Raw genomic sequence first — 14,452 nt, forward strand, 5'->3', positions numbered from 1 at the left:
CCTTTAGATATAAAAAGGGACTTAAAATGGGAGTCGCATCACAGCTCAATACAACCTACTTTATATTTCAGCAAATACATTAATGGAATTATAGCGGTGCATGGTATGGATGGTGTATATAAACATGCAGACAAGATGGCGGTATATTATCGTACCTATAGCGGTGCATAGTATGGATGGTGTATATAAACATGCAGACAAGATGGCGGTATATTATCATACCTATAGCGGTGCATGGTATGGATGGTGTATATAAACATGCAGACAAGATGGCGGTATATTATCGTACCTATAGCGGTGCATGGTATGGTATGGATGGTGTATATAAACATGCAGACAAGATGGCGGTATATTATCATACCTATAGCGGTGCATGGTATGAATGGTGTATATAAACATGCAGACAAGATGGCGGTATATTATCGTACCTATAGCGGTGCATGGTATGAATGGTGTATATAAACATGCAGACAAGATGGCGGTATATTATCGTACCTATAGCGGTGCATGGTATGGATGGTGTATATAAACATGCAGACAAGATGGCGGTATATTATCATACCTATAGCGGTGCATGGTATGAATGGTGTATATAAACATGCAGACAAGATGGCGGTATATTATCGTACCTATAGCGGGTGCATGGTATGGATGGTGTATATAAACATGCAGACAACATGGCGGTATATTATCGTACCTATAGCGGTGCATAGTATGGATGGTGTATATGAACATGCAGACAACATGGCGGTATATTATCGTACCTATAGCGGTGCATAGTATGGATGGTGTATATGAACATGCAGAGAACATGGCGGTATATTATCGTACCTATAGCGGTGCATAGTATGGATGGTGTATATGAACATGCAGACAACATGGCGGTATATTATCGTACCTATAGTGGTGCATAGTATGGATGGTGTATATGAACATGCAGACAACATGGCGGTATATTATCGTACCTATAGCGGTGCATAGTATGGATGGTGTATATAAACATGCAGACAACATGGCGGTATATTATCGTACCTATAGCGGTGCATGGTCCTGGCTGTGCAGGGATATGGACTGTTGCAGCTTCTCTACTGTGGCAGCACTGAGAGATAGGAGACAAATCGTCAGTGATGTGAATGGCTTCTAGAGACATAAGTGAAACATGACAGGACTCGGCTCTGCACAGATGCACAATATGATCTAGAGAGCAATTACAATGCCACCTTGGGCCATGTAGCCGGTGTCAGTCACTCTCTTTGTCTTTCCTAGGCTTCTTCGTGCAGTCGTTGTATAGGTGCACTATAGGTGCATCAGTGACTGCCAGTCATACTGAGATAACACAGGAGGACATACAATACAAGAGGGCTGTATCCAGCACCAGATCGGAAGAAAATCATTGAAAAACAACCATTTATTGAAAAGTTTTTAAAACTGACGCACTTCAGACTCTGCGCTCTTACTCCTAGTATGGCGTAGTTCTCCAGCGCACGGTCGTGGTTACATAATAAAGGTAGAGGATATGATGTAGACAGATCATTAGTTCTCTGAACTGAATATATAGACATTTGTTTCTCCAATCAATGATTTATTTAGTTAATATCCATTAAATCAGTTCCAGCATGCATGCCATCTGGTTCTCTGATCTTTAATGTGAGGAGCCATGAAGCCTCTATGTTTTCTACTACGTGATCCATCGCCTCCTCTCTTGGGTGGAGGAACTTTCTCAGCCGCATTAACCCCGAGGCTTCTGACATCACCATTGTGCTGATGTGGAGAGGCTCCGGATACCCTATACCTTCATTATTTCCCCCCACCTAGCGCTGGAGAGCTAGAACATACTAGGAGAACACATGGTGTGAAGCGCGGCAGTCGTGCATGCCTCGGAGAAATGCTTTTTTTATTAGATGAATTCTTGGTAACATTTTTTTCAATAAATGGTTTTTACAATGATTTTCTTCGGGCCTGGTGCTGGGTGCACCCCTCTTGTAGCCATTTTGCCCTGCTGGGGGGAGTATGCACAATCAGCAGGGGAGCTGGATTAACCTCTTCTTTCCTCTCTAGGAGGACATACAATGTGGAGGCCATGGCTTCCCGCTCATCGGTACAAGCCGTGTCCGCTGCTCCACCAGATCCAGACCGCAGATAACATTCGCTCTATGGATCCAAGGCTGACCAGCCCAGATACTGAAGCATTAATGGCAGCAATTCCCTGTATACAGACATATCTTAGGGAACTGCTATTCATGCAATTCCCCAGTATAAGGTGCACCACTATTAAACCAATACCACAGCACTTACTCTTCTCTTTTCCATGAACAGAGTTAAAAAATCATCTATTTCTGTTTTTCCCTCAAGGAAATTTTCGGCAAAATTGTCAGAGTCCTCTTCAGCTTGGTGGGCAGCGACCTTTAACCTGGCCTGTAGTGCGCTGAGACCGCAGCTCTGCGAGGGGGGAAGGAGCAGGACGTTACACCTCATCCCATATGGCACAGGGACTCACCTATTTTACTAGCGGCAGTAGGTTTCCCCAGCAAATGGGGCTCATTTACAGATCGTCCATTGCAGCCAATCATAATGCAGCTTTCATTCCTCAAACTGTTCCTAAAAAATGAAAGCCAAGCTCTGGTTGGCTGCTGTGAAAGCATCTGGTCATGTACCATTCACATGCTATAACCTCACAGTACTAATCATCAGGATTAAATACAAGTCTGGACAATTGGACCTATCGTCTGTCTAGTAGAAAAGATCAGCTGATATAAAAATGTGTATTATATGGAAAACTGGGCGAGATGATGCTGAAAACATTGTATAGGACTATAGTGGCAATCTGGGAACATGTAGCGACTAGTGATGAGCGAGCGTGCTCGTTTAACCCTTTAAACGAGCACACTCGGGTACTCGCTGAGTAGTTTTGTCGTGTTCAGCATTTCCGTTGCAGCCGGGGCGGCTGCATGTATCGCGGCTGTTACACAGCTGTGACACATGCAGGGATTGCCTGTTTGTTAGCCAGTCTCTGCATGTGTCACAGCTGTGTAACAGCCGCGACACATGCAGCTGCTGCGGCTGCAACCGATATGCACAGCACGCCGAAACTACTTGGCGAGTACCCGAGCGTGCTCGTTTAAAGGGTTAAACGAGCACGCTCGCTCATCACTAGTAGCGACATCATACATATAGTAATATTTCAATATTCAGCCAATTCTTGCATGGCCCCCTTACAGTGCACGCCGTCCATATCCCCCCGCACTGTAAACCTTTCAGAACGTTCCCTTTGTTCTACTGAACAATAATGTCATTTGTGGCTTCAGCGGCTTTCTGCAGATTAGACGTCCAGTTTCCACAGGACACATAAAGGGCTTTTATTACCCTTTAACTTATCAAAGAGATCTACTGACAGCACAGTTCTGCAATTAAAGGGAATGTGTCATCAGAAAATGACCAGGACTTTATGTTAAAGGTAACCTGTCAGCTCCCCCGAGATCACAAGCCGTCACCATGTATTTATTTCTCACTTTATACCCGTCCTAACAAACCCCTTTTAGTGGCTTTCTGATTTCTGCATTTGGCGAAAATCTATTTTATAATTGTGGTGGCAATTTGCTAATTAGAGGGTGACTAGTGGTGGGGCGCGTTGCAATGCCCCCACAAATATTCACCTACTTATTATCACGGCCACAGTTATAAAAATGTTAGAAATCAGTAAGCCACTATTAATGGGCTCTTTACACAGGGTACAAAAAGATGAATAAATCCATGGTGGCGCTTCGGGAGGCATGAGAAAGCTGACAGGTTCTCTTTACATGTTATTTTTAACTACTGAGTTTTTCTTCGATTTTCCATAACACAATCTAGATAAAAAAAAAATGCAAACTGGCCATTAATCCTAATACTAGACTCAAACTTCTTATTCTGTTCACAAGGCTTTGCATCAGTCTCATGATCATCACAGACAGGATAATAATGAAAGGTAACAATCAATATAGAATAGAATCCACCATTCACAAGAGGTGATATCACTGTCCCGCAGGCGCCATCTTCTCCAGCCCCGTATCCGCCACATTACCTCGCTCAGCTCATGCTGTCTTTGCTGGTTTTCATTTGAGTCAGAAGCTCATACTGGAAGAGAAGAAAAACACAAGGAAATGAGGATGAATTCACACGGGCCCCATTTGCTGCAGCTTTTACGGCCAGATCAGAGCAGGTTTATAAGGTAAGTGGATGAGACTTTACAAATCTCATCCGCAAACTGTAAAGATTGCCCATATAGAAAAATGAGAACGCCAAAGATGTTCCAAATCCCGGCATGTCATTGTGGGGTGAAAATACAGCAGATTATCAATGTGAATTTCACCAACTTCAATATAGCAAGGGTGAGATCGTCAGAATTCCTTAGCACAATCCACAAATGAACCAAACCTGCCGTAAAGACTGCGCCTGCCATGTCAGCCCCATCCACAGTGGCTTACCTTATCTAATAATGCTTGTCGCTTTGACTCCAGAATTGGCTCAATTTGAAGATTCTTTTCTGGATTAAAAATATTTTAAAAAAATTCTATATTAATATACACATACAGAGGATGAAATAAGTATTGAACATGTCACCAATTGTCTAAGTAAATATATTACTAAAGGTGCTATTGACATGAAATTCTCACCAGATGTCGGTAACAACCCATCCAGTCCACACAGGCAAAGAAATCAAATCATAGATGTCCATGAATTATGTGTAATAATGAGAAATGACACAGGAAAAAGGTACTGAACACATGAAGAGAGAGAGAGGCAAAAAGCCATGGAAAGTCATGACACCAGCTGAAATCTATCAGTAATTAGAAACCCATCCTGCCACTTAGTGAAAAATAATATTAGGTGGTTCAACTGATGGCCTATAAAAAGGTGTCTCGTTAGCAAGATGCCACACAAGAAATATCTCATGATGGGTAAAACCAGTGAGCGGTCTCAAGACCTCCGCAACCTAATTGTTGCAAAATATACTGACGGTATTGGTTACAGAAGAATTTCTAAATTACTGAAGGCTCCAGTGAGCACTGCTGTGGCCATAATCCAGAAATGTAAAGAACATAATTTCATAATAAACCGGCCACGACCAAGTGCTCCCCGCAAGATTTCAAACAGAGGAGTGAAATTAATTATCAAAAGAGTTGTCCATGACCAAGGACCACCTGTGGAGAGTTACAGAAAGACCAGGAATCAGCAATTGTTTCAAAGAAAACTATAAGTGATGCACTCAACCTCCATGGTCTGTATGCAAGCTTAGCACGCAAGACTCCATTGCTGAACAAAAAGCATGTTGACACGTGTTTAACGTTTGCTCAACAATATTTAGACAAGCCTGTGAAATACTGGGAGAATATAGTCTGGTCAGATGAGACCAAAATTGAACTCTTTGGATGTCATAATACACACCATGTTTGGAGGCCAAAAGACACTGCATATCACCCCCAAAACACCATACTAACAGTGAAATTTGGAGGTGGGAACATCATGGTGTTGGGCTGTTTTTCAGCGTACGGCAATCTTCATATTAATGAAGGAAGAAGGAATGGATAAATGTACGAGACATTCTTGATAAAAATCGGCTGCAATCTACCAGGATGATGATGAAACAAGGGTGGACATTTCAGCAAGACAATGATCCCAAACACACAGCCAAGGAAACGCTCAATTGTTTTCAGAGAGAGATAATTAAAGCTGCTACAATGGCCCACCCAATCACCTGACCTGAATCCAACAGAATATTTATAGAAGGAACTGAAGCTCAGAGTTCATAGAAGGAGCCCAAGGGATCTTCAGGATTTGTAGCGTGTTTGTGTGGAAGCATGGGACAAAATCACACCTGAGCAATGCATGCGACTAGTTTCTCCATACAGGATGAATCTTGAAGCTGTCATCACCAACAAAGGCTTGTGTACGAAGTATTAAATACATTTCAGTAAGCATAGTCAATACTTTTTCCCTGTGTAATTTCTCATTATTACACATAACTTAATTTATGGACATCTATTGTTTGATTTCTTTGCCTATGTGGATTGGATGGTCTGTTACTGATATCTGGGGAGAATTTCATGCCTATAGCACCTTTAGTAACATAGTTACTTAGAAAATTGGTGAAGTGTGAGTATTTCACTCGCTGTGTATATCCAGTGGGGAAAATAAGTATTTGATACACTGCAGATTTTGCAAGTTTTCCCACCTACAAAGAATGGAGAGGTCTGTATTTTTTTTTTATCGTAGGTATACTTCAACTGTGAGAGACAGAAGAAGAATCCAGAAAATCACATTGTATGATTTTTACATAATTAATTAGCATTTTATTGATTGAAATAAGTATGTGATACAATAGAAAAACAGAACGTAATATTTGGTACAGAAACCTTTGTTTGCAATTACAGAGGTCAGAAGTTTCCTGTAGTTCTTGACCAAGTTTGCACACACCGCAGCAGGGACTTTGGCCCACTCCTCCATACAGATCTTCTCCAGATCTTTCAGGTTTCGGGGCTGTCGCTGGGCAACATTGGAGTTTCAGCTCCCTCTAAAGATTTTCTACTGGGTTCAGGTCTGAAGACTGGTTAGGCTACTCCAGGACCTTGAAATGCTTCTAACAGAGACACTCCTTAGTTTCCTTGGCTATGTGTTTCGGGTCATTGTCATGGTGGAAGACCCAGGCACGTCCCATCTTCAATGCTCTTACTGAGGGATAGAAGTTGTTGGACAAAATCTCGCGATACATGACCCCATCCTTCCTCCCTTCAATATGGTGCAGTCATCCTGTCCCCTTTGCAGAAAAGCACCCCCAAAGTATGATATTTTCCCCACCATGCTTCACGGTTGGGACAGTGTTCTTGGGGTTGTACTCATCCTCCTTCTTTCTCACGGCGAGTGGAGTTGATACCAAAAAGTTCTATTTTGGTATCATCTGACCACAAGACCTTCTCCCATGCCAGATGGTCATTGGCAAACTTGAAATGGGCCTGGACATGTGCTGTTGTTTGAGACTGTGGTCCCAGCTCTCTTCAGGTTATTGACCAGGTCTTCCTGTGTAGTGATGGGCTGATTCCTGACCTTTCTCAGAATCATGCTTACCCCACAAGGCGAGATCTAGCATGGAGCCTTACACCGAGGAGAATTGACAGTCATCTTGTGCTTATTCCATTTTCTAATAATTGTGCCAACAGTTGTTGACTTCTCACCAAGCTCCTTGTCTACTGCCTTGTAGCCCATGCCAGCCTTGTGCAGGTCTACAATTTGTCCCTGGTGTCCTTAGACAGCTCTTTGATCTTGGCCATGGTGGAGAGGTTGGAGTGTGATTGATTGAGCATGTGGACAGGTGTCTTTTATACAGGTTTATATGGTGCAATTAATAAAAGGTAATGAGTGCAGAGTAGGAGGGCTTCTTAAAGAAACACTAACAGGTCTGTAAGAGCCAGAATTCTTGCTGGTTGGTAGGAAATCAAATACTAATTCCATGCAATAAAATGCAATTTAATGATTTGAAAATCAAACAATGTGGTTTTCTGGTTTTTATTTTTAGATTCTGTATCTCACAGTTGAAGTGGATATACGATAAAAATTACAGACCTCTCCATTCTATGTAGGTGGGAAAACTTGCAAAATCGGCAGTGTATCAAATACTATTTTTACCACCATGTATATGTATGTGTGTGTATATACACTACCCACAAAAAGTTAGGAATATTTGGCTTTTGGGTGAAATTTCAGGATGAACCTAAAATGCCCTCTAACCTTTTCAGGTGAACTTAATGTGACCTTCTCTAAACTTTTGAATGCACATGTCCAACTGTTCAATGTTTCAGTACTTTTTGCACAACTTGCTGTTCTCTAACAAGGAGCTTAATGGCAAAATTCACATCAGGTGTTTGATCCATGTATCGCCCAATAAAATTTGGGGTTCAATTAGAATTGGTATTAAACAGCCCCTACTACTTGAATAACAGCATTAATCCTGTCATTGTCCCTCTGCATTCACAACACAGGCCTAATTTCATCCTCATGGATCACAAGGCTCCAGCTCATTGAGGTTGCATCATTAGGGAATGGCTGCTGGAGACAGGGGAACCTCAAATGGAGTGGCCTGCATTTTCTCCAGACCTGAATCCCATAGAAAACCTATGGGATCAGCTGAGTCGCTGTGTAGAGGCTCGTAACTCTGTACCCCAGAACCTCAATGACCTGAGAACCGCCCTTTCCAGGGCTGTGGTGTCAGTAAGCCAAACTTCCGACTCCCGACTCTGACTCCACAGCCCTGGTCACTACTGAGCGTGTACATAAAGTGCAGCACAGATTCATCTGAACTAAAAGCCGAGATCCTTAGATCAGGAACAGAACAGACATGTATAGGACATTTCATAACTTTCACAAATTCTTATGGAAACATTTACAGCACATCCTGTATTGTACTGCTGTACCCAATTTATTCTATATTTTAGGAGTCGGAGTGGGTCCATTTTATACCGACTCCACCAAAATAGACACCGACTCAGACTCCACAGCCCTGCACCCTCCAAGAAGAGTGGGATGCCATGCCTCAGCAGACAATAACTCCACTTGTGAACAGCAGGAGAATTCATTGTCGAGCTGTAATTGATGCTGCTCAAGGCCACATGACAAGTTATTGAGACATTGACATTTTTTGTTGGGGTATACCCACCACTGTTGTTGGCATTTGTTTCAATAAATGGTTTGAGATGAGGAAATCACCGTTACATGCTTCTACTTAAACGCCCTACTTGTATTACAATATATTACTGTAGAGAGAACTTTTTACATTTTCCATACATTTCACCAGAAAGCCACATATCCCTAACTTTTTGTTGTCAGTGTAGATATACAGGTGCTTCTCACAAAATTAGAATATCATCAAAAAGTTACCGTAATTTATTTCAGTTCTTCAATACAAAAAGTGAAACTCATATATTACATAGAGTCATTACAAACACAGTGATCTATTTCAAGTGTTTATTTCTGTTAATGTTGATGATTATGGCTTACAGCCAATGAAAACACAAAAGTCATTATCTCAGTAAATTAGAATATTTTATAACAGCTTAAAAAATTATTTTAAAATCCGAAATGTTGTCCTACTGAAATGTATGTTCAGTAAATGCACTCAATACTTGCTCGGGCTCCTTTTGCATCAATTACTGCATCAATGCGGCGTGGCATGGAGGCGATCAGCCTGTGGCACTGCTGAGGTATTATGGAAGCCCAGGTTGCTTTGATAGCAGCCTTCAGCTCCTCTGCATTGTTGGGTCTGGTGTCTCTCATCTTCCTCTTGACAATACCCCATAGATTCTCTATGAGGTTAAGGTCAGGCGAGTTTGCTGACCAATCAAGCACAGTGATACTGTTGTGTGTAAACCAGGTATTGGTACTTTTGGCCGTGTGGACAGGTGCCAAGTCCTGCTGGAGAATGACATTTCCATCTCCAAAAAGCTTGTGGGCAGAGGGAAGCATGAAGTGCTCTAAAATTTCCTGGTAGACGGCTGCGCTGACTTTGGCCTTGATAAAACACAGTGGACCTACACCAGCAGATGACATGGCTCTCCAAGCCATCACTGATTGTGGAAACTTCACACTAGACCTCAAGCAGCTTGGACTGTGGCCTCTGCACTCTTCCTCCAGACTCTGGGACCTTGATTTCCAAATTAAAATTGGAACTTTGGGACCTTGTGGAGTGTGTCAATGACTGCCTTCTGGACATCTGTCAAGTCAGCAGTCTTCCCCATGACTGTGGAGCCTACTGAAACAGATTAAGGGGCCTTTTTAAACACGTAGGAAGCCTTTGCAGGTGTTTTTTTCTTAATTATTCTAATTTACTGAGACAATGACTGTTGTGTTTTCATTGGCTGTAAGTCACAATCATCAACATTAGCAGAAACAACCACATGAAATAGATCACTCTGTTTGTAATGACTCTATATAATATATGAGTTTCACTTTTTGTATTGAAGAACTCAAATTAATTAACTTTTGGATGATATTCTAATTTTATGAGACGCACATATATATATATATATATATATATATATATATATATATATATATATATATATATATATATATATATATATATATACAGTACAGACCAAAAGTTTGGACACACCTTCTCATTTAAAGATTTTTCTGTATTTTCATGACTTTGAAAATTGTACATTCACACTGAAGGCATCAAAACTATGAATTAACACTATGAAAACCGTATTCAACTACCATCCACCAAATCTTACTTGCCAGCTCCTCGATATTTTTCACTAGCTCCTCTTTATCAGATATAATCTGTTTTAGTTGTGGAAGATTTACAAACTGCTCCAGAAGAACATCCTCTTGCTCCATCATATCGGTGAGCTGTGACACGCTGAAGTAGAAAAAAAGAGAAACGTGCGTCCAAGACTTTCATGGAAAAGTTACAACAGGGTACAGAGAAGCTAGTGTGCAGAATAAGCCCCCACAGACTTATCTATAGGGGTGGCCCTGGGGAATACTAGGATGGATGTCATTTTATCATTAGAACTAATATAGAATTCAGAAATTTTTTTTTGACAAATAAAAATTAAACTTTTTTTTTTTTTTATTTTAGTTGTAAAAATACAAACCTCAAATCTGACAGCTCAGGAAACGTTTCAGGGAGATCAGGCATCTTATATGTAAAGCCGTTCACACCCACCTAAGAAATATATACAGGTACTGGTGAGAGACTACAGAAACAGAAATGTTCGGTGCCTAGGTTACCGGCCACTGCTGCTGTCTATCAGTGGTGGCCAGTCTCCTAGGCAAGGAAAGCAGTTTGCTATACAGCTTGCAAGTGCAGCTCTGAAGTTGGCCGGATCCCTGGATTCAGTACCTCTGTGCTCCTCCGACGCTGCAAAGTCAAAGCGGTCTCTGCCGACAGCAGAGGAAAGTGCATAGTTCAGACCAGCGGCGCGACCATGCCGCTGGTTGAAACTGTCCATCTTCAGGAGAGCACTGCCCCCAGCAAGGAGGTAGCCAGCAAGACAGAGGAGCAGTGTGCTCCTGATGAAACAAGATTAGACAAGCTCTTAAAGGGGTTTTCTGATCCGACATGACACTGACTGCAGACTTGTGAAGAGATGCAGATGTGTTATGTGCAGCATGAGACGGGGCATTATCATGCATGAAATGATCTCGATGGTCCAGATGGATGGAGTGGAGGATGGCTGGTTGATGGACACCCCATGCAAACACGGCTACGGCGCTAACAAGGAGGAGGTGGAGTAATGTTTTGGGCTGGAATCATGGGGAGAGGGATTGTCGGCCCTTTTAGGATCCCTGAAGGGGTAAAGATGAACTCCATAATGTATGTTGAGTTTCTCAAACAGCACTTCCTTCCATGGTTCAAGAAGAAGAACCGTGCATTCCGCAGCAAGATCATTTTCATGCATGATAATGCCCCATCTCATGCTGCACATAACACATCTGCATCTCTGGCTGCTATGGGCATAAAAGGGGACAAACTTATGGTGTGGCCCCCATGCTCCCCTGACCTCAACCCCATTGAGAACCTCTGGAGCTTCATCAAAAGGAGTGTCTATGATGGCGGGAGGCAGCTCACATCTAAGCAACAGCTCTGGGAGGGTATTCTGTCCTCATGCAAAACAATTGAAGCAGAAACCATCCAAAACCTGACAAATTCAATGGACGAGAGAGTTCAGAAGCTCCTTTCGAACAAGCGGTCCTATGTTCAAATGTAACATCACCTAGAATAAAGTTTTGAGCTGAAAACTGTTTGATTTCAGTTTGTAATAACCTGCTAATGCTTATAATTTCAAAAATGACCATTTTTTTGTTCTTTATTAAAATGAAAAGGTTGAAAACTCTGCTGTGCATAATAATTTGGAACATGCATTTTGAGTGCAGTTTGAGTTTTTTATTTTTTTTTAAATATACTGTTATCATAGGCAGTTTGTACAAAAACCTTTCAATTGTACTCTAATAGTTATTTGACTGGAAAATTACAATGACTGCAATTCATATAGGTAATTTGGGAAAATCTGAGAATATATTATTTGCATAATAATTTGGAACACAGTGTATACAGACCACAAAGTATGGCAGTATCAGCGATCAAGCAGACAAGGGCTGGAGAGAGCAGGAAAGACGCTAGAAAGACGCTCAAGAGAGAGAGAGCAGGAGAGACGCTCGAGAGAGAGAGAGAGCAGGAGAGACGCTCGAGAGAGAGAGCAGGAGAGACGCTCGAGAGAGAGAGCAGGAGAGACGCTCGAGAGAGAGAGAGAGCAGGAGAGACGCTCGAGAGAGAGAGAGCAAGAGAGACGCGAGAGAGAGAGAGCAGGAGAGACGCTCGAGAGAGAGAGAGCAGGAGAGACGCTCGAGAGAGAGAGAGCAGGAGAGACGCTCGAGAGAGAGAGAGCAGGAGAGACTCTTGAGAGAGAGAGAGCAGGAGAGACGCTCGAGAGAGAGAGCAGGAGAGACGCTCGAGAGAGAGAGAGCAGGAGAGACGCTCGAGAGAGAGAGAGCAGGAGAGAGGCTCGAGAGAGAGAGCAGGAGAGAGGCTCGAGAGAGAGCAGGAGAGACGCTCGAGAGAGAGAGAGAGCAGGAGAGACGCTCGAGAGAGAGAGAGCAAGAGAGACGCTCGAGAGAGAGAGCAGGAGAGACGCTCGAGAGAGAGAGCAGGAGAGACGCTCGAGAGAGAGAGAGCAGGAGAGACGCTCGAGAGAGAGCAGGAGAGATACTCGAGAGAGAGAGAGCAGGAGAGACGCTCGAGAGAGAGCAGGAGAGACGCTCGAGAGAGAGAGCGGGAGAGACGCTCGAGAGAGAGAGCAGGAGAGACGCTCGAGAGAGAGAGCAGGAGAGACGCTCGAGAGAGAGAGCAGGAGAGACGCTCGAGAGAGAGCAGGAGAGACGCTTGAGAGAGAGAGCAGGAGAGACGCTCGAGAGAGAGAGCGGGAGAGACGCTCGAGAGAGAGCAGGAGAGACGCTAGAGAGAGAGAGAGCAGGAGAGATGCTCGAGAGAGAGAGAGAGCAGGAGAGACGCTCGAGAGAGAGAGAGCAGGAGAGATGCTTGAGAGAGAGAGCAGGAGAGACGCTCGAGAGAGAGAGCAGGAGAGACGCTCGAGAGAGAGAGAGCAGGAGAGACGCTCGAGAGAGAGAGCAGGAGACATGCTCGAGAGAGAGAGAGCAGGAGAGACGCTCGAGAGAGAGAGAGCAGGAGAGACGCTCGAGAGAGAGAGCAGGAGAGACGCTCGAGAGAGAGAGAGCAGGAGAGACGCTCGAGAGAGAGAGAGCAGGAGAGATGCTCGAGAGAGAGAGAGCAGGAGAGACGCTCGAGAGAGAGAGCAGGAGAGACGCTCGAGAGAGAGAGAGCAGGAGAGAGGCTCGAGAGAGAGAGAGCAGGAGAGACGCTCGAGAGAGAGCAGGAGAGACGCTCGAGAGAGAGAGAGCAGGAGAGACGCTCGAGAGAGAGAGCAGGAGAGACGCTCGAGAGAGAGAGCAGGAGAGACACTAGAGAGAGAGAGAAGCTCGAGATAGAGAGCAGGAGAGAAGCTCGAGAGAGAGAGCAGGAGAGAAGCTCGAGAGAGAGAGCAGGAGAGACGCTCGAGAGAGAGAGCAGGAGAGACGCTCGAGAGAGAGAGCAGGAGAGACGCTCGAGAGAGAGAGACGCTAGAGAGAGAGAGACGCTCGAGAGAGAGAGCAGCAGAGATGCTCGAAAGAGAGCAGGAGAGACGCTAGAGAGAGAGAGCAGGAGAGACGCTCGAGAGAGAGCAGGAGAGACGCTCGAGAGAGAGAGCAGGAGAGACGCTCGAGAGAGAGAGCAGGAGAGACGCTCGAGAGAGAGAGCAGGAGAGACGCTCGAGAGAGAGAGAACAGGAGAGACGCTCGAGAGAGAGAGCAGGAGAGACTCTCGAGAGAGAGAGAGCAGGAGAGACGCTCGAGGGAAAGAGCAGGAGAGAAGCTAGAGAGAGAGAGCAGGAGAGACGCTCGAGAGAGAGAGCAGGAGAGACGCTCGAGAGAGAGAGCAGGAGAGATGCTCGAGGGAAAGAGCAGGAGAGAAGCTAGAGAGAGAGAGCAGGAGAGACGCTCGAGAGAGAGAGAAGGAGAGACGCTCGAGAGAGAGAGCAGGAGAGACGCTCGATAGAAAGCTGGAGCAACTGTCAATCACTTCATCACTATATGACTCAGTAATGATACCTATAGCATATTACTCAGGGTGACAACATGGCAGGTCACAGAGTTACTTTCATGATCTAGATTTGCTAAATTGGAGACATATCATGATACAGAGCCCATGTCCATGACTTATGTCAGCTCCAAAATGAAATATGTATTGAAAAAAATTTAAAAAAATAATATATATACACACACATATACATACACTGCTCAAAAAAATAAAGGGAACACTCAAATAACACATCCTAGATCTGAATGAGTGAAATATTCT

General features: G+C 43.8%; 1 protein-coding gene across 1 annotated transcript; it reads right to left on the reverse strand.

The window, feature by feature from the left end:
* Positions 1-4,025: 4,025 nt before the first annotated feature.
* Positions 4,026-10,962, reverse strand: LOC141176222 (vacuolar protein sorting-associated protein 37A-like). The gene is made up of 4 exons (XM_073660207.1): positions 10,632-10,962; positions 10,266-10,393; positions 4,464-4,522; positions 4,026-4,113 (listed from the first exon to the last, which is right to left on the reverse strand). The coding sequence occupies exons 1-4, from the start codon at positions 10,673-10,675 to the stop codon at positions 4,066-4,068; spliced, it is 279 nt and encodes a 92-aa protein (XP_073516308.1). The 5' UTR covers positions 10,676-10,962; the 3' UTR covers positions 4,026-4,065.
* Positions 10,963-14,452: the final 3,490 nt, after the last annotated feature.

The sequence above is a fragment of the Phyllobates terribilis genome, unplaced genomic scaffold (genome assembly GCF_046119375.1).
Source record: "Phyllobates terribilis strain yellow unplaced genomic scaffold, ASM4611937v1 Scaffold_17__1_contigs__length_24005725, whole genome shotgun sequence".
Lineage (NCBI taxonomy): Eukaryota > Metazoa > Chordata > Amphibia > Anura > Dendrobatidae > Phyllobates > Phyllobates terribilis.

Coding starts and splice junctions, on each gene's coding strand:
- LOC141176222 (XM_073660207.1), bottom strand. CDS start 10,675: ATGCCTGATCTCCCTGAAACGTTTCCTGAGCTGTCAGATTTGAG. Junction 10,394..10,631: donor CCTGAGCTGTCAGATTTGAG/GTTTGTATTTTT, acceptor TTTCTACTTCAG/CGTGTCACAGCTCACCGATA. Junction 4,114..4,463: donor GACAAGCATTATTAGATAAG/GTAAGCCACTGT, acceptor CTTCTCTTCCAG/TATGAGCTTCTGACTCAAAT.